The 20,675-nt window shown below is 38.0% G+C and overlaps 1 protein-coding gene across 3 annotated transcripts in view; it reads right to left on the bottom strand.

The window, feature by feature from the left end:
- ACSS3 (acyl-CoA synthetase short chain family member 3) overlaps positions 1-20,675 on the bottom strand; it is a 90,450-nt gene that overhangs the window by 51,334 nt on the left and 18,441 nt on the right. Inside the window, exons 3-7 of one of the 3 annotated variants that reach the window (XM_054832825.1) lie at positions 18,817-19,005; positions 13,584-13,718; positions 13,170-13,310; positions 9,891-9,971; positions 9,711-9,806 (exon numbers count right to left, since the gene is read on the bottom strand). In XM_054832825.1, the coding sequence (XP_054688800.1) occupies positions 9,711-9,806; positions 9,891-9,971; positions 13,170-13,310; positions 13,584-13,718; positions 18,817-19,005 (642 nt within the window). Of the gene's footprint in view, positions 1-9,710; positions 9,807-9,890; positions 9,972-13,169; positions 13,311-13,583; positions 13,719-18,816; positions 19,011-20,675 lie in introns of all 3 variants that reach the window. The other 2 variants (XM_054832844.1, XM_054832834.1) reach the window with 2 other exon arrangements.

Genomic DNA, 20,675 nt, shown 5'->3' with positions numbered 1-20,675 from the left:
AACTGGCTTCTTGGCACCTTTGTGCTACTACCCTACATGAAGACTGGAGAGAAGCCAAAGACTCCTTTTCTGTTTTAGTGTGCTACCAGGCTGTGGTCTGGCTTGTGGTTGGGTTTTTTTAAAAACTAAATATTGTCTTGAGCTAGGGGGCATAATCAGGAGAATTATAAACAGAAGTAATTAGATGTGACAAATTGTCCAATGGTAAGTAATAATAACAAAAAATAATCAAAAATACTTTTCTGTGGTGCTGCAAATATGAAAAGCAGTTGGCACAGGATCATTTAATCACAATCTTACTGTATGTAATTACCACAGTGCATTAACTGCTCCATACATATTCTGACATTATGAAAAGATTATGTTAGTGTAGAATGAGCTTTAGCTCTACTGGTATTGCCAGAACCTTTTCACTAGAAAGGCTGCACTTAGAAGATCAACTTTGCCAGAGCACACAAGTTAGGAGACACATACACTTTTCATACTGCAAACACAGCTTTGTCAACACTTTACACAAGAAGCCACAAGCATAAAGTTTCACTACTGAAATGTCACCATCTTTACAGCAGCTCAACAGTCACAAGACCAATTCATACCTTCACCATCCCTGTATAAATGCAAATTCAGAATAGATAGATTAATAGGTCCAGTGGGAAAAAAATCAGCATACGAAACTCTAATTAATACTTTTCATTTTACCAAGATGCAAAAGGAACACAGGCATTTGAACACCTTGAAGAATCTAAATCCACTATTTTTATTCTGATAATGAGGCACTAGTAACACAGTAAGTGTCTTCATGAAAACACACACTGATCAAGTTAGTTGCCCTGTCCCAACATAAAAAGCAGCATGCTGGCTGTGAGGCAGGCTCACAGGAATTCATCCCTTCCCTTCTCTCCCACTCACCCTCCCCTCTGCAACATCCCACACACTTGCTATGCATCCAGCTGTGCCTGAACACTGGCAAGAGCATCAATGAACCATTTGGCAGATTTAAAGAACGCAGGATGCCTGAGGTCAGATACGTACCATCGTCTTTGCAGCCCTACAGTGAGATACTGCTGGTGAGAGGAGTGCTGCAGCAGAGGATCACCGTAAAAGGAAAAAAAACCCCACAAAACAGAATGCACAATTGAAAAGCCTTCTTTTTTCCCCAAGGATGGAGAGGTGGGGAGAAGCAAATGGAAAGAAAATAAACAAAAGAAACAGTCCCCAGCCAAAGTAGCAGGGAAGAGTATTATCATTACCAAAAACTCTTTTTTTGCTAATAGCCTATCCTAAATTACCAAAAAAAAATGCAAAAGAATGCTAGTTGCTTGCCGAAAAATTGAGTTATATCCTTTTTTTCAGTCATATAATGCACAGTTCCCAAAGAAAAATCTCTCACCAGGCTGCCTTTAAGTGTGCTCCTTGCACATTTTTTCATCACAACTTTCATGTATTCATCCAAGTGTTCATCAATGTTTGTTCATGGACCTATTTATTCAACTTCATGCCATCTCCCTATAATGTTCATTATACCTGCCAATCTGCCACCACCTGGTTAGGGGTTCAAGCCCACATCACTAACACAAACAAATGGTCTCAGACTGAAGAAGTCTGTATTTCCAGAAACTTCTCATTAATTACGTAACTGAACTAGCACCTTTTGTAATCATCTTGGACAGCAACAAACCTAACTGTGGAGCAATCTGAAATTGGTTAGTCTGCCAGTAATACTGTTGGCTGTTACTTTTAACCAAATGGAAATATCCAGAGCCTACAAAAGAGCTGTGTCTGGCCCTGAGCACACCCGCTCCCTCTCAGGCACTCAGCTGCTGATGCTCAAGGCCAGGTTTGCTATGGTGTGGCTGTGTAACCTTGGCTCAGACTGCTGGGAAAACAGCAGAGTTGTGAGAAGAGCTGAAAGGACCTTCCCCTTGCTCGGGAGGTGATTGATGCTCAGGCCCTCATCCTTGGTCCCTGCCTGAGCTACGTCGCAGCCATGCCTGTGCCTCGCACCTCCAGAAATCTTGAGTCTAAGCCTTAGAGTATCTTCAACACAAGCAGCTAAACCTTCAAGAGTGGATGGGTAGACACACAGGGCTCTGACAGGTTGATATTTATATGTCACAGTTAAGCTACAACAGTTTTGGTTTGGAGAAGTACCATTCTCAGATCTAGGAGAAAAACAAGTAACACAAACAACGTAAGGAAAGGAACAGAAAGTTCCCCTGACAGTTGATTGGAAATAATACCCAAAGAATAAGGTGACACTTAAAATATTTATTTAGGAAAAAAAAAATCTGGCCCAGCTGTAAAATATTCTTACTGATTCTGCAGAAAAACTTCCCCAGTGCCTTGGCAGCTGTTCACGGTTTAGCAAATGCATAAACAAAAACTGACATAAGCAAAACAAATCTGAGAGAGTGAAAATTAATTTCAGAAGCCAAAAAACTACAAATAAAATTGCTGAAGAGAGTTCTCATTTATTATACAAAAATTTTAAGAAGTACTGCAAGATGCCATGAGAGGCTTATTATCACATACGATTTTGATTTTTAAAAGGTTAGCAATATAAACAATAAAGCACAGGGTAATTCAATTCAGAATATGCTGACAGATTGCTGAGTCAGTTGGGGACTATGAGCAAATGAGATGTTTCCACTAGATTTCTGCAGGGATCAGTTCAAGACTTGTGGGTATTCAGTATTTACATCAATACTGGAGATGAAAATTTATTTTAAAAGAAACTGGCAACAAAATCTGTGCTTGGCAGGAACTGAGAGCATGGTAAACAAGAACAAGGTAATTAGAGAGTGATCTGCCTCACTTAATTTAAAAACGAAAAGTAGAAATAGACACTTCATGTATCAGCTAGGGGGATTCAAGTAGAAAAGACTTTCTTTTAATAACCTACCAAGAGACTCTGAGACAGACAGACAGATAGGAACATCTTTCTGGAAGTACCTAGATTTAGCATGTAATTTATCAGATGTCTACCAGCTGAGCAGACATCCACAGGCAGAATGTGTTGATGGATAATACACGATTATGAAAGAAGATTCGCAGTCAGGCAGCAAGAATGATCAAGGGGATAGAAAAGTTCTCCTATGGAGAAAGTCAGAAGCCACCGGGATGAATTACTTGAGGAAAAAGACATGTAAGAAGAGCTATAATAAAATAACCAACAACGCATCAGTAACAGCTCTCAGTAATTCCGTTTCTGTCTGACCCCAAACAACAAGGGACTCTTCAATTAAAAATAAATTCAAAATTATGAGGAGGAAATTCTCTCTGCATAGCAAATATTATACATGGAACTCATAGCTGCTAAAACCTGCTGACACCAAAGCACACACAAAATCCTGACACATCAGGATTCAGAAGATTATGTTCATAGAGGCATTCGTCTCTCTGCTGCTGGCCCTGCTGCCAAACCTCCGCTAAGGACTTGAGATGATACGTCCTACTGAATTTGCTCCACAAATACAGTCAGTATGGATGATGGCAAAAAGATCACAAACTTGGCAAAGTCCAGAGACAGTGCTTGCTTTGTAAGCTGATGATAATGGCTTACAGAAACTGTAGAAAGGCTGGATGTGCCTAAGTTGCTAACAGCTGTGCCAAATGAGAGTCATATTAAACCTGTGGCTGCTGTTGTGTACCCTGTGGATCTGTTGCAACAGCAGGGACTGGAAGGACCCCAGTGAGCACTGTGAGGAAAGCTCTACATGCACAGCAATGTCTCACTACAGCTCTGTGTGGGACAATAGCTCCTTCTCTGTCCTAGACCACTGAAATGAAGTCTTCAATGTCCACGCTCCTTGGAAAGTGTGGGCATCCTCTTCCTTATCCTAGCTCCAATTCAAAGTCCCAAGCCCTGGAACCACTATGCTGCCCTTTTCTGGACATCACAGGACCACACATAGTAGCTAGACTTTTTCTTCATGCTGTGATCCCATTAGCAAAAGCAACCCAGAGTGGGCTGTGAGACTTCAAGTAGCTTATTTATAGCTGAAGTTTGTCGTGCCTTGGAGAAAAACAATCCAGGACAGATTATTAAAAAAACCCCAAAAAACAACAAACCTTGCTGTATTCAAAGGAATTCATTACTGGTTTCACATTCCTGACAATGGTGTTACAGCAAGTAAAAATTGAAAGCATGTAGTTTCCATAGCAATTGTTAAAACAAGTTGTCACCTACTAAGTAATTTAAAAATAAACAAATAATTTCAAGAAGTGAGGGTATGAAGTCAATCCAGTTTATATTCAATAGTGGTTGGCCCTAGGCAAAGGGGACAAGATGTTCTTTCCCCATACCTAAACAGCGTACTGATGCTCCCTAACCCAAACCTTGTCATTAGGCAATCATTTAGGAAAAACTTTGACTGCAAATTCATGAATATTCACTGTTAAGACAGCTTTCTGAGCAGAGAAAAAATTATACACTATTCCTCTTTATAAAGATTATTTTTCTCTGTGTACAGAAGTCTTCCTTTTCCTCCCATTTTTAATCTTCAAAAAGATGATACTGATGTAATGAACACTGTCTCAAGACTCAATTGGTGGCATATCAGAGAGAAAAATGGGAAATGTACTATTACTGTTTAATAATGTTCTCACCAAGAGCAAAAATCAGATAGGTCAACCAGATATTAACTCTGATTTTTCTTTAATACTCACTGTTAAAGAAATAGGAATTTTACCCTTTTTATTTTCCAGAATTGACACATTTTAAATTCAGAAGTACCTTTATAATGTCAATAATCATCTTGATCCCCACGTATTCACACAGAGATAAAACTTCACTGTAAGATCACCATGTAACAGAGACTGCTGAAGGAACACATCGCTTTCCTCCCCGTTCCTTCTTGTCTTACTCTACACCTGCTAGAACGAAAACCTCTTCATTGCACTATTTATTTTAGTGAGTCTTTCCTGCCAAATTCATGCAACAATTTTGATGTGGCCCAGTGTGTCAGCGGACAAAAATAGCTACTGTAAAACTATCAAAGTCTTTTTCTTATCTCCAAGAATGCCATTTTTCTCACACCACCTTCCTCTTCTATTTAACTAGCATGGTGGTGATGAGTTAATCCCTTTGGAATGAAGAATCTAATTAACATCTATTAGGTGTTTAAACATTAATTAGACTTAGTAATTTATTACTAATGCTAGTATGATATTTGATTCTATAAATGTGCACTTCTGCTACCGGGTGAAGTTTTTGCTCCTTGTTATTAGAATATCAGAGAAATCAACCATGGTGGTCCCCAGCCTTAAAATTCTATTAATTTAGTGGGAAATCACTGGGGTTTTTCCAGACAAACTAGAAAATGGAACTCTTCTGCAACAGAATTAAATTTGAAAAGGAATAAAAACTATTTCTAATTTTTTTTACTATTTTATTTCTGGTTTTTTAGTGAACGTCATTTATAGCTGGAGTTCTCTGTTTAATTATTTGTAGAGATCCTGAAGCCACTGAAGCCCCCAAAACTGCATACCAGAACTATACTGGGCATCTGGAAATGAAATAAAGGTGGAGACAGGGTTTGAAAACTACCCATCATTAGGTAAATTGTGCATTAGGTAAATTATAAAATCAGTCTAGAAAAGAGCTCAATTTCTTTCTTCTCCAAATTTCAGCTAAACACATACATTTAGTGTCAATACACTCTGATTAGGTATGTTATGTGTTCGCTGCCTCTGAAATGTCTTGATTAAAAGCAAAGGAGCTTAAAAGAAGACCTTATTATACATAAAGTAGGATTCTAAAATACAAAAGAAAATCAAAGCAGTACTTTTTGACTAGTGGACAGAACAGCTGAATAAATCAACTGAAAACTCTGGATGATTAAATACACTTAAAAATGTAAGAAAGTCATACACGAAAGGTAAAAAAGGGATTAATATCTATAAAGGCACATTTCCATAGCATGTAGGCTTACCTTTATGAACACCCATCTGCATATGGGAATGTATGACACATACTGACACTGCAAGGACCAGCTCTTAGTAGCATATGCTGAGATTTCTCACGCTCCTACACATACAAATAAGAATTCGGTCCACAAAGTCTTTAGCTAAAACAATCAAGAATTTACTATATCATGTACTGCAAAACCAGAAGTTATCCTAACTGGAGGACAATTATATACTGCAGACTAAGAGTTGACCTGAGAAGGCGCAGGCCTGTGCTGTGCTTGTCTATCTTTTAACTTCGCCCAGAAGCCTATTCTGTGCAAGTAAATCCAAATGACATAAGAAAGTAGAGATTTCTAGCTTGTGTGGAGACCATACACCAGAAAATTAACCTCACATATTGATCCATATTATCTAACACAAAAAGTGGCATCAGCTATGGGATCAGCAAAGAACAGATACTATTTTCCTAGAGTATATTTCTGCTTTATAAATCTTGAACATACTTATTAACTCTGATTACCCATACAAATAATTTAAGGTGCTGGGAAAGTAGATTCAAGATTGAAAGACAACATGTTAGTACTTAATTAAATATAGATTACAGTGATGTCCACACATCCTTTTAAGCCTTCATTTTCAGACAACAGAACAAGGTCAAAATAAGTAACAGGTTTTCTTGCTTAAGGGTACTGAATTTCCAAAGATTTCACAAGGTCTTTACGTACTATAAAGATGTAACAGCACAGATTGTTACCACCTGACAGGAGAGGGACAAATGGAGTCTTGTGGGATTTACGTGCAGCACACAGACTGTTCTTCCTCACCCCTTCACCTCAGGAAAAGGCAGGTGAAAAACGCACACTGAATACCTCAGTATGCAAAGCTATGTATACTTCAGTTAATTTTTCAAAGCCAAGTCTTGTTTCTCCTGTTCACAGTGGCCTCTTCTGTCACCAGAAAGGTGCAGAAAAGAGAGTCCAGACCTTCTCTTCTTCACAGGAAAAAAATGATCTTTTAAGACACAATAGAAAGAACATTGCAGTGATCTCTTTCTTTCAAAAGCAGTTAACTGAGCCTACATGACTTAAGATACTAAATTCAATCCCCAAATTATTTAGTGAACCTGTAGGAGTTCTCACAGATGTATCCATGCTTGTCCTACAGAAACGAACAACACACAGGAAGAATCTGGCAAGCATGACCTCTGGGATGAGAAAAAGCTATAGGACAGCTGTACAGCATGTACTACAAAATGTCATGAATCCACCTCTGCACCTGCAGTTATTTGCAAGTTAAGTACACAAGTGTATAGTGTTAGTTTGTCTGGACATTTTTATCTAGCTATACAAATGTTTATATGTATATATATGTATATGAACATATGAATTGTGGGGAACTTATTCCCTTTTCCACATAAAGATATATTTAGTTACTAAGGAATCCTTTCTGCAAGGGTCTACCTCATGAGTTTAGCATGTTCTTTCACTTAGCTGTTCCTCTAGAATTCTGCCTTTTTTTCTTTTCCTAGGACTTTGCTCTACTGCTTTTAAACAAACTCCTTCCTCCTTTTTTTTTTTAACTACTTGATTACTTTTAATTTGCAATGTCCTAGAAATAACCTTGCTTCCCAATGTCCTTCAGAACTTGAATGTGCACTAAAAGCCAAGCATCACTCCTGCTATCAGCAGGCTCACACTTGTCATTGACTCAAAAGTGTTCAGAAGTTCCACAGTGAGCTGGTTTGTAAATTCACAGAAGCAAATGGATTCCACCAGATTATCAGAGACTCTTCAAAAAAGAGCTAAGCATAAGCAATGCTCAAACGAATGGCTGATTTTTATCGCCATAGTTGCACTGTAGATACTCATTGCATCATGTATTTCAATAATGCATTCATTGCAAGCTTTCATGCTCAACACCGACAGTAAGCAAGTCAGTAAACTTTATCTGGACAGAAGGTACATTGAGTTTCAAATTAAGAATAACCATTTGTTTAAGTTTTCTCCAGCTGCTGCAGTCACTGGCTGGGAGCATTAAGGCATGTGAACTTCTCTGTCTTAGCCATTTAGGAAAAAACGGAAAAAATCCTTGTGCTTCTTGTTATCACTTTGTGGACTTTACTATTTAATAAAAAAAAATACTTGTTTTGCCAACCTGCTTTACTAAGAAATCATTGAAAAATCAATCTGATGCCTAGAAGCTAAAAAACAAAGTTATTTCCCTCAGATCCTACAGATCACAAAGTTATGTAGAAGAAAAACATCCTGACAAAAGCTCATTTTCTATTTCATAGAACGACTTAACACGCTGTCTTTCTAAGAACAGAAGAAAAAGTTAACCCTTTTAAAAGTTAACCACAAAGTTAAAAGTTAACCACAAAGACAACAACAAATTCCAAAACACATTTTTAAGATCTCAAGATTTGCTTTCCTTTTAAACATTGCATTTTGTTTCTTATTTTTCATTTTTCTGTTACAAAAATTATGAACCGGATTTTTCACAAGGCAACATATGCAGGTATCACCTAGGCACAATCTGCTGTTCTATGAGAGATTACCAATCTTCTTCATACTATGTGCACTGGTAAAAATAAAGTTAGTACCATGTGAAATAATAACATGAAACATGAATGTGAGCACATATGGTGTCACAGACTTTGTTTACACAGCAAGTAGTGAGGTGAATTACAGCAAATTAGTAGATCAAACCATTTAATGCCAATGCTCTTTACCTCTTCTGTTAGATGTTATCTGAGGTTTATTTTAGACTAGATTTTGCCTTGTTCACTGGACCAAAAAATGCAGTTCAAAGTTTTCTTATGGAAAGCTATCCTACAGATCTTTGCTCCCTTGACTTAAAGGACTTCTCTTCTAAGAAGTGTCATGGTGTCCCTTTCATCTGCTTCATGCAGAAGACAGTAGCATGTCAGTTCAAACACAGCCAGTAGGCTCCATCATAAAGTTTCTGTATTCCCTATCTTCCATACCTCTGGTCACAGAACCAAAACATAGGCCAGTGCCTTCTTGCCAACAAGGGAGAGGATCATTCATTATGTTCTCAATGCCCATGAGCATCATGAGAGATGCTGCATACCCTTGTGCCCCACACCATAAGGTACATTGACAATGGTGCAGGACAGGCCTAATTTTATTGTGCTTTTACTAAATGCATAATGGAACTGCAATCTACATTTGGTCACCTGAAAGACACTGTGCTATGTAGGACAGACACTGTGCAAATGTTTCCAATACCTTCCAAATTCAGGGTATCACTTTTAGTCTGACCCATCTGGGAGGACAACTTTGAGGCCTTCCTTCAGACTGCAACACTGAGCACAGCTTCTACAGTATCTGTATGCACAGCTCTCTGCTCTCTTTGTCATAGGTGGGGCATCCAGCAATGCAGTTCTGTCAGGACTTTGCCTCCAACTCAGATCCAGTAAGAATCTGCCATCCCCATTCCTGCAAAACACAACATCCTCTCCTAGACTCATAATAAAGGTAGTCTAATGGCCTGTGGCTGAAGCCTCAGCAACACAGGCACACTCCACCATCTGCCATTTCTAAGTCTGTTGTTTTGGAGTTCCTTGCCCCACTGACCACCACCAGTCACGCCGATGAAGTAGTTAAGTTTTCCTTAGGAATTACTGTAATAGACAGGAAAGTATAAACACTGAAGACATACACACTATTTAAATATATATGGCATGAAGAATGGACAGGCATAAACAGGATCATCAGCATCATCAACAGGAAGAGAAGCTGCCTTTTCAAAGGCTGGCTTTTCAGAATGGATCATACCTCGTACAAAACTGTAGTATTCCCATGAAGGAGAGGCCCATAGCAAATGTAGGAATGACCAACAACCCAGCCTAAATCAGAAGCTGCCCACCACACCTAAAAAGAAATAAACACATAAATACAGTGGGGAGTTTTTAAGAGGAGTTCAAAAACATTTACCTGACATTTAAACAGAATTACCTCACCAGATTTGAGTCCATATACAGCTGACATTGTCCAGTTCAGCATAACTGCATAGCCACCTGTTGGTCTGACAACACCCTAAATGAGAAAATTTGAATATTTAAGATCATTTGAAATATGCAATGATATTCCTGTCTTCAATTAATTTTTTAGCAGCAATAGACTTAAGAGTTGTCTAATTCCAATACTCCTCACTTAGGAAAAGGATCCATTCCAACAAGTACGTGCTTGTGCTAGCATTCCCACTGAAGAAGAAATTTTGGAAAGCAAACAAACAAACAAACAAACATACAATAAAACAAACATAAAAACCCAACCCAAGCCCTAGATTACAATAGTATTCAAAAGTTAACTAACAAAGACTAGAATTCTGTCATTAAAATCAGATATACAAATATTTAGTCAACATATGCTGACAAAAAATAAGAGATGAGTATTTACCTCACTTAAATTGTGGCCGTCTAAATGCTAGGCATGTTTTAAATTCATTGCCTAGTCTCTCTGTATCATCACTGGAAAAGAGGAGCACCTGTGGAGTAGCTGATCCCTAAAATAAATGGGGTGAATTACTCCCTGAAATGTACCCCTCTTTCTGCACTCTTTTTACAGATCTCAGAAAATTGGCTTAAACCAGATGTCTACTTTTGAAAGGTTTAGTATCTAGCCTGAAGTATACATACAAATGCAAAATGAAGAACTTCCCAGTCTTAATCTAAAAGAGGGATTTGAAAATTAGAATGACAGAGTATCAATAGCATCACTTTGGTAAGCCAAAAACAGGCTCTGGAACACCCTTAATAGGAAAAAATTTGAAATATTTTGTGCTATTTGTATGTTTAATATACATTTAATCATCTTCTAGTACACTGTTTCTAGCAGAAAGAATTAAGTAAATTATGTCTTGATGTCTTGAACTAAAATTCAAGTGAGATTCATCTGACCAAACAAATGTCTACAGTGCAGACATTACAATACAGCTGACTATGCTAGGCACGGTACATTCTTTCTGTGTAGTTAATAGAACGAAACAGGCATTTTCAGGCCTTTTCCAAGAAATGAGGGACTGTGGAGACATGTCAACTCATTAAAATGGAGATTGCCACAGCAGAGAATCGTTAGGTAACACTTCACAATTTTCAAAAAGCAAATTGCCTTTGTTTGTCTCAGCTTCTAACTTAGTTCCTCCTCTGAGATTAACAAAAGTTTTGTTATGAAGGTCATGACTAAGTAATTTTACTTGCATGACCATTTAAAAACAAGTTCCTTAAATGAATAAAAAACTTATTTTATTAAGTTATTCATAGTAGCTTAGTGCTAGTTGGCAATCTCCCTCTCATAAGGGTGATTCATGCATCAAGGTGTCTATATTTTTCTCTGCAGAGCTAATATAGTGAAGTAAACTTCTGAAAACTTTTCTCTCTGAGATAATATGTTTTGAAACAAATAGAATCACAGAATGGCAGGGGTTGGAAGGGACCTCTGGAGATCATCTAGTCCAACCCCACTGCTAAAGCAGGATCACCTAGAGCAGGTTGCACAGGATCATGTCCAGGTGGGTTTTGAATATCTCCGGAGAAGGAGACTCCACAACCTCCCTGGGCAGCCTGTTCCTGTGCTCGGTCACCCTCAAAGTGAAGACATTTTTTTCTCATATTCAGGTGGAACTTCCTGTGTTCCAGTTTGTGCCCATTACCCCTTGTCTTGTCACTGGGCACCACTGAACACAGTCTGGCCCCTTCCTCTTGATACTCACTCTTTAGATATTTATAAGTGTTGATGAAATCCCCTCTCAGTCTTCTCCAGGCTAAACAGACCCAGCTCTCACAGCCTTTCCTCATAAGAGGGATGCTCCAGTCCCCTAATGATCTTTGTAGCCCTCCGCTGGACTCTCCAGTAGTTGCCTGTCTTTCTTGAACTGGAGAGCCCAGAACTGGACACAGAACTCCAGATGTGGCCTCACCAGGGCAGAGTTAAGGGGGAGGATAACCTCCCTCAGCCTGCTGGCCATGCTCTTCTTAATGCAACCCAGGGTATCATGGGCCACCTTGGCCACAAGGGCACATTGCTGGCTCATGGAGAGCTTGTTGTCCACCAGGACACCCAGGTCCTTCTCTGCTGAGCTGCTTCCCAGCAGGTCAACCCCTAACCTGTACTGGTGCACGGGGTTATTCCTCCCTAGGTGGAGGACCCTACACTTGCCCTTGTTGAATTTCATTTGGTTCCTCTCCGCCCAACTCTCAGTCAAGGAAAATACATGCTGTAACAAAAGGACCTTATCTTGGACCTTTTACCAATATAATTTAATAATTCAAGATACATATGTTGCTTTTATGTGCCCATGTTCAAGGCAAAGGCAGAAGACATTTTTCTCAGCAAAACTGTTGTTGGTTTTCCCTTAACTCCTCATGGATTCTGAACTTTATAGCTCAGAATAGAACTTTACAGCTCAGAATAGAACTTTACAGCTCATCATTAAATAATTTTCTAGTAGTAGTCTAAGCACTGCATATCCAGGGATGTGTGATACTGTCTCTGAATTTGCATTGGTAAGACCACCGCCAGAAAATTATATTCAGCTTGTCTTCTACGTTTTAAAAGAGAATTGTAAGTACCAAGCAAACACTCAAGAGTTTGCTTTTAAAATAAGATCTTTCAAAAATAGATCATTAAGACTAATTGACATTTGAAAGCAAACATTTTCAAAGAATGCCCTACATTAGTTTTCAATTACTCAGTCCAAACTTTAATTTTCATGGGACTTACATTCTCAGAACTGTTCAGTAACACAAACCTTCAGAACATGTTTAATTCCATTTAATCTTTAATGTCATTCATTACATCTTATCTATGGGAAGATTAGCCAATATGTAAATAATGAATAAGCAAAGACTATTCGGCAATAAATGTTATCACACAAGTGATACATTAACTAATCTTGCCATTAAGTGACTATACTATGCTTATCAGTTAAAACACAGAAGATAATAAAGGATAAAAACATTCTGCTCAAAAGTTTATACTGTATAAACATTTTGAAGTAAGTGCAGTTTATCTTTATATTACTACTATTTAAATAAACAAATGTGATTTACTCCTAGACACTGACTTTAAAGTAGTGAAATGTCAATAAATGAGCTTAATCCATTTCTAGCAATGCTTATAATTTATAGCACTGAGCTTTGGCAAACATTTTTAACCTTTTTAATTAAATATTTTCTCAAGAGGAACTGCAAATTGTGTTGGTCACAAACACTTAGACTACAGATAGTCCTTTACCTTGGGCAAGCCTGTTGTTCCAGAAGTATACAGAATATAAAGTGGATGGTCTGAGGGAACGGAGACACATTTATAATACTGTGCTTTTGCAAGCTCTTCTTCCCAGTCAAGATCGCGACCTGGGGCAAGAGGAACATGGCCCTGCTCATTGAAAAATAGAAAAGTGTTGAAAGAAAACCAGACGGAATAAATGAAAGTGGGTCAAAAAGCATGTACTATTCAATTTTCTGTACAGTAATCTCTCTGCTGCATTAGTTCTATTTACTATTTAAAACTTATGAATATAAAGTTCCCTCATAAAATTCAAAACCAAACTACAACAGATACACCGGAAATTTTACTTGTAAAAGAGAAAAGGCACGTGCACTACACACACAACTGAAAGTTAACGTAAAGGCACAACTGTACACCCACCAAATTAGGTCGCTTGTAAATGAGAACTTTATCAGGTTTGCTCTGCACCCTTGCCAGTGCTCCTTCTAGGAGGGATATGTATTCCACTTTCCTTTTTGGTTCTACTCCAAAACTTGCTGTTACAATAAGTTTGGGCTAAAATAAAGAAGTTAGACTGTTAATATATACATTTGCAATATATTTTATATACGTAAACTAATAACGTGTTTTCCATTAAATTCATTCATTAATGGTGCTCAATGTATAAAATTTATCTTCACATAATCAGAAACAGGGGTTTAGATCAGGGGTTTAGATTTCTAAGGAAATCAAGCTTGTGTGATGTTGCTGTCCATGCACCTGTTTTTCATTCTGGAGCACACTAATTAAACTTCTGACACTCTTCACCATTTTCAACCAAATTTGAGTAAGAAATCAACAGTATTAAATTCTTGTAAGTTGCACAATAATTAATGAACAGAGAGAAAACCCCATCTCCATTTTAGCCCCTCCATTAAGGAAAAGTGGTACAATGATGCCAACAATTACCTGTCCTGTTTAGCCAGCTTTCTAATTATCTGCCTGTACCCAATGGCATACTTCAAAACCAGCTATAGCACTTTGCTGGCTCTCATCCAGCCTGCAATTAAATGGCACAGGAAGGAAAACAGGGGAAAGAGGAAAAAGGCAGTAAACAAGAGATGACAGGAAACTAGAAATACTGGAAGAGAATAAGCTAAAGTCATAAGGTACATTAGGGAAGTAAAGTCTTTCAAGTGATGGTTGCAGGATTCAGAATGCAAAAGCACTAAAAATCAGATTTCTGCAGTTCTGATATTTTTTTAGAATAACTTCTATTTCCAAATGTGGATTTTGCATCTTTGTCATTAAGTTAACCTGAAGTTTTATATAAGATTTCCTAAGTCAAGAAACCTGTATACAAACTATTTTGACTTAGGTCCCAAGACCAGTATTTCTATTTCTTGTATTTCAGGAAATAGAAGATAACACCAGAGAAACTAGAATGTGTTAGAATGAGTCTTCAATCTCCTTGCTTTTGGAGTTTTAGAAGTATATTTATCTTACGCCCCTCAGTCTGATCAAGCTAGTTTACTAATTGTATGCATTAGCATAAATCTCATTAAGTAGGCACAAACCACAATGCCACAGTTAAGGCTGCATTAAACTCAGCACAGAAAGCACAGATTAAATTGTTTTCTTGTGCAGTAACAAAATGTTTCCAGTCCAAATCTGTCAGTCAGGAAAGTTTGCTAATTAGTTTGTATTCAAAATAAAGATTTATGAGGAGCTTTAAAATTTCAGCATTTGTCATCTTTCAGGCTGCACTGATTTTCATAAAAGATGATACAATGCAGTTAAACTGAAAATTCATCTGGAGGTTACCCTGAAATTAGACTGTAATTAACACAGTTCTATTCAATTGTTAAGATGAAAGACTGTTGTCAACACCGGGTTTACAGTCATTTGTAAACAGTGCCACCTCTGCTCATCAACTGCTTTGTATGCAGTAAGGAAGTTTAAAAATAACCAATACTAAATTGGCTAAGGTGATGTGTTTCTCAAGTTAGGGTTGCTGCTTGGAAGTATCATGGATCACTTCGGGCAAACCAATGGTCCATCACTGGCTTTAACTGCTGTTTTCTAGTGTTTTACCTCTCTGCCTACTGACATTACTTCCTCTGCATCTCTGCTCCCATATTGCTTTTATACACCCACTTCCCACCTCTTTTATGACTCCATGTAGTCCTGCACGATAAGATTAGATAGAAATATAGCTAGTTTGAAGGAAAACCAGGAAATTTCAGCTGGAGTTTGCTGGAGAAGGAATGCTAGCAATAGTGAGCTGTAGGAAAAAAAACCCACCAATATGAAAAAGTAGAAATGAGATAACACAAAGGCCCAATAATACCAGACCAGCAATTTTATTCTGTTATAAAGACAGCTCCTACAAATTTTTCTATAGTCTCTAATAGCACACAAGGCAAAGTTTAGAAAAAGCAGTAATATATTTTATTGGGCCAACTAATAAAGCTGCAAAAAGCCCAAACCAAAACCCGGCTACCCTTGGGGCACAAAATGTCAGGAGTGTCATGAAGTGGTTTACAGAGAGATCCAGCACTCAGGCCCTCACCATTCAACACACAAAGATCTCTTCTCTTTGTGCCACAGTAACACATCTGATCACAAGCCTATACTAATAAACTTACTGCACTTTTGTTGTGCCTCCCTCCCCCTTAAAAAAAGTGACAGGCATTTGAAAGAAATCCAGTGCTTATGCAGTCATTATATAGTTCTGCTGCACCTGCTGGTACTGCTCTGGCTTTGTGGTTAGAAGATCCATGTCATACTGCCATGCACATGTAGTTCTACCAGATATTAAACAGTGCTCTAAAGAAAGAGACCTGAATCATACCATAAAAGTAGTTAAAAATAAAAAGCAAGATAGTACTTTCTAATCTACAATACATAATCAAAAAATAAACAGTGCTTCAAGACTAGAAAAGACCAGACTGCAACTATTATAAGGCAATTGTGCATCTCAAGTGTCAGCAGCTGAGCGTGCTGCCTAATCACTCAAAAGGTTGGACCATCTTATGATGAGAAGTAGGGGTAACCATTAAGAGCCTTACCTGTGCCCTGGAACTGTCTTGTTCAGAATAAACTATTACAAAATATTAGCTTATTTTTTCAAGGAAACCTTATTAAAATCTCCAAATGTGTTAACGGTAAATAAGTGAGAAATACAGAATTTCTTACCACAATGGAAAATAGTAACAGATAGTTTTGAGTAACTTGAGTGTCTCGTACATTTTGTATTTCAAAGAATTGTTGTTCACTTGCAAATCGTAATACTGCTTTAGTGAAGCGTTTTCAAAAATCATGTCTGAAAAACTCCATTACTTCCATTTTATTTTGCAGAGTTTAGACTTAAAGTCTAAAAAGCCCTCTGAAATTGCATATAATTATTGTGATTGAAAAAACATGAGAAGATTTGGTTGTTGAAGGCATAGCAACTACCCTATCAAATAGGCATATAAGCTTATTGTTCTTAAGTATTCTTCTCAGTTTTCCTAGTTTACTAACATAAAGTGCTTAAACAGATGTCATGTTAATTTCTCAAAATATAGCTAATGTCCTTCAAAAGTACCTATTGTTTCAATATTGCAAACTACATATTCCCAGTTTCAGGTGAAAAGAAAGATGACAAGAAATGCCTGTTCTCACGCTCTGTATCACTTCATCACAATTCGCTGCAGAACATCTGTAACTGCCAATACCTGACAAGAGTAAAAATTATCAGCTGCAGGACTTTGAAGCATTCCCAGACCTATTTAAAATTCAAGATGAATTAAGGTAAGCTGGTAAAGTGTACGTACCTTTTCATAGTCACTAGAAAGGGCTTGTTATTTCTTTCACTTAGATCTTACAATAAAAGTGAAGTCTGACCTCTCTTCCACAAGAGCATCTCACAGCCAGCTTTCCATTCCACATCTTTAACTCTTTCTAATTAACTTCACCAATATTAGGTCCTGTACTGCAGCATCTAAACCAATTCACATAAAAGCCTAATAGAAAGGTTAGGGTTTTTTGAGACTGCTTCAGTTAATTCCTGAGTTCAGCAGAATACCATCTATCACAGCTACTTGTATACATATCTTAAGATAATTTCAAAAGCTTTACAGCATTGCAAAATTGTGGCATGTTTTGAAATTTAGATTGAGGGTGTGCCTCTCCTCCTTACTTACACTTTCATTTGGACCGAAAATCATCCAAAATATTTAGATGTGCCTTTTAAAGAAAAAAGCAAAAGGCAATGTAAATTAGAATTTAATTGATGGCCTGCAGCTAGTAATTCAATAGCTAACCCTGCAAAAGACTTGTGTGACCTTGGGTAAATCACTTAAATTTTCTCTGCTTACTTTTTAATGCATGAAGCAAGGATTATGGTTACTATGCTGTCTCCTTTTGTTCCTCAGAGAAAGTCCACTGGGATTAATTAGTTAATATTTGCAAAACACTCTAAAAGTAAACATGCTAGATGATTCATATTGTAGCAACTTCCATTTTAAAAGTCTATAATTTTTTCTTCTACATTATTTTTCCCTAATCAAAAGCTTCTATAAGTTAAAATTAATTTTTACAACTCGTTGAAAAAGTGAGGGAGTGGGAGGAAAGTCAGGGAAAACTATGGAGCTGTCATTAGTCTTCCCCCAGCTCTTTTTCACAATTCCAACAAACCATTTCAGCTCTTTTATTAACTTTTGCTTTGTTAAAACATCAACAGGGAGGAGAGCGAATGGATTCAACTTTCTATTTACAAATAATTCATAAAATTCAAGCCTTGGGGATCTGAAAAGCACTTCTGTACACAAAAATCTAAGTTCCAGAAATCTTGTGGACTTTACTTCCCATAATGTTTTGGCTTACACACCCAGTGAATGTGATTTGGTGATAGATGGCTACCATGGATGGTCTTAATGATCCAGGTGACTGAGCAAGATGACGAAGACTTTTGTCTTGTTCACTGGTAGAAAACAAGAACAGAAACTTCCAGTGCAAACACTGCTAGCTGGTTTGAAAGTAATGCACACGCAAGCTACTAACATGCACCTATCAGCTACACAGTAGGTTATTAAAGTACTATTTGCATTTTCAGTTACAAAGATTTTATAAACAAGCTTAACTTGTGCTAAACATGGAAGCCTCTGAAGCATTCACCTCTGTTAATTGTGTTCTCTGCAGTCACTTACTTAAGACAGCTGGTTCCCTAGCTGCCTTGATTCATGTACAACTTAGATGAAGTAGCTATAGAGCTGAAAAATGTACTACCTAGTATGTATAAACATCAAGTGAACCAATGAAGTCATTCAGAGTTGGCAGCATTTTCCTTGCACACTTGAGGAAAATGCTGGGTGAAAAGCCAATTTTAAGGTGATGCTTTGTAGACAAAGATTGACAAATGGAAGAATAACGTATCCTCTAAACAGAGAACAGCGTGTTAAACTCATGCTTTTTTAAGAGAGGTCAAAATTTGTATCTCAATGTCTGCTATAAAAGCATCACTCTCAGCACAGATGTAGTACTTTGTTCACATTTCAATGTTAGGTATTATAAACAAATTGAGACTGCGTGCCACACAAAGTGTTATCCTCTCTGGAAAAAAAGGAGTTTTGACATTGATTTATATGAATAACTAATGCAATGGTGTTTGTTGTTCCAAATACGTTATTACCTTTGCATGATCAATGCGAACAGAAAGTTCTTTAGATGCAAATCCACCAAAAATCAGGCTGTGGATGGCTCCTATTCTTGCACAAGCCAGCATACAGTACACTGTCTGTGGAATCATGGGCATGTAGATGACCACACGATCTCCTTTCTCCACACCATGTCTGACCATGACATCAGCTAACTTGGAAACCTGTACTGACAGAACATTCACAACATATTAGAAAGTTTTTTCCAGATCTGCTGTTGCCCCATAAAAAACAACTTTCACAGCACCAACAGGCCCAGGACATTAAGGAGATAAGGCAGTATGATACAGAAAGTCAATGAACGATGCAATCCAGGTTCAATAAATTTAGGACAATTTCTTTTTTGCAAAAAAACACTGTAAAACTTTTTTTTTTTTGGTACAATGAGAATGGACTGAAGCTAATTATTTTACACATTCCAGCAAAAAATCAATAGTAATGTTTTGCAAAATTTTAAATGACACTCTAACTATTCTTTCTTCTATCCAGATAACTGCCTATATTTCTCAATTTTAGCTTTTAAGAATGGATGTATACAGGGCTTTTCATAACACAAATTCTGTCCTAACTAGCTAAAGTTTGAAACACAAATCAATATGTAGTAATATTTTCTCTACTGCAATGTTGTAAACTTCTCAGAACCTGAGACAAGAAATCTTATCCCATGAACCAAATGTAAATACAAATTCAGAGAAATACATTTAGACTCAAGAAATCATTTTTCCTCTCACTTTCAGATTTTCATTTTTGGTATGCAGAGGCCTGAAGACAGACTGTGCATGGCAGCAAAGGACTGGAATTCAGTAAATTGGTTGGTTGATGAGAAGCAAAACATGAGCCAGCAATGTGTGCCTGCAGCCCAGAAAGCCAACCATATCCTGGGCTGCCTCAAAAGAAGTGTGACCAGCAGGTCGAGGGAGGTGATCCTGCCCCTCTACTCCTCTCTCGTGAGACCCCACCTTGAGTACTGTGTTCAGCTCTGGAGCTCCCAACATAAGAAGGACATGGACCTGTTGGAGCAAGTCCAGAGGAGGGCGACGAAGATGATCAGAGGGCTGGAGCACGTCTGCTATGAAGACAGGTTGAGACAGTTGGGGTCATTCAGCCTAGAGAAGAGAAGGCTCCAGGGAGACCTTAGAGCAGCCTTCCAGTACCTGAAGAAAGCTGGAGAGGGACTGTTTACAAGGGCATGTAGTGATAGGACAAGTGGTAAGGGCTTTAAGCTGAAGGAGGGTCGATTTAGATAGGTATAAGGAAGAAATTCTTCACTGTGATGGTGGTGAGGCACTGGAACAGGTTGCCCAGAGAAGCTGTGGAGGCCCCCTCCCTGGAAGTGTTCAAGGCCAGGTTGGATGGGGCTTTGGGCAACCTGGTCTAGTGGAGGGTGTCCCTGCCCATGGCAGGGGGGTTGGAACTAGATGATCTTTGAGGTCCCTTCCAACCCAAACCATTCTATGATTCTATGAAATGTGATAGATCAGCAGCAATGTCGGCCGTCTACATCACCATGAGAAAATATTTATTACCTTGACAGTGTATAATATTCTGCCACAAAACTAGTATTCAGTATTTCATTAGTACACCAGGACAGACAATTTACCACATAGTAAGTTCTGGTAGAGTGAGCATGGGAGCCTGTGACAAGCACTGTGTACTTGTCCCAACCTGCTTGTTGCAACATGGAAATGTGCCATCTTCTAAAGGAAAAGCAAATTACTAATTCCCCAAAAGAATCTGAATGAACTCAGCCCTCAGGGGTTTCTCAAGTTCCAGAGGTTGTGTAACAGTATCTAAACCTGCTCACTGTCTCTAAAATTTTCAATTAGACACCACT

The sequence above is a fragment of the Grus americana genome, chromosome 1 (genome assembly GCF_028858705.1).
Source record: "Grus americana isolate bGruAme1 chromosome 1, bGruAme1.mat, whole genome shotgun sequence".
In the NCBI taxonomy this organism is placed as follows: domain Eukaryota; kingdom Metazoa; phylum Chordata; class Aves; order Gruiformes; family Gruidae; genus Grus; species Grus americana.
Note: the sequence above shows the minus strand (reverse complement) of the source record. Positions and strands in the feature narration are given on the sequence as shown.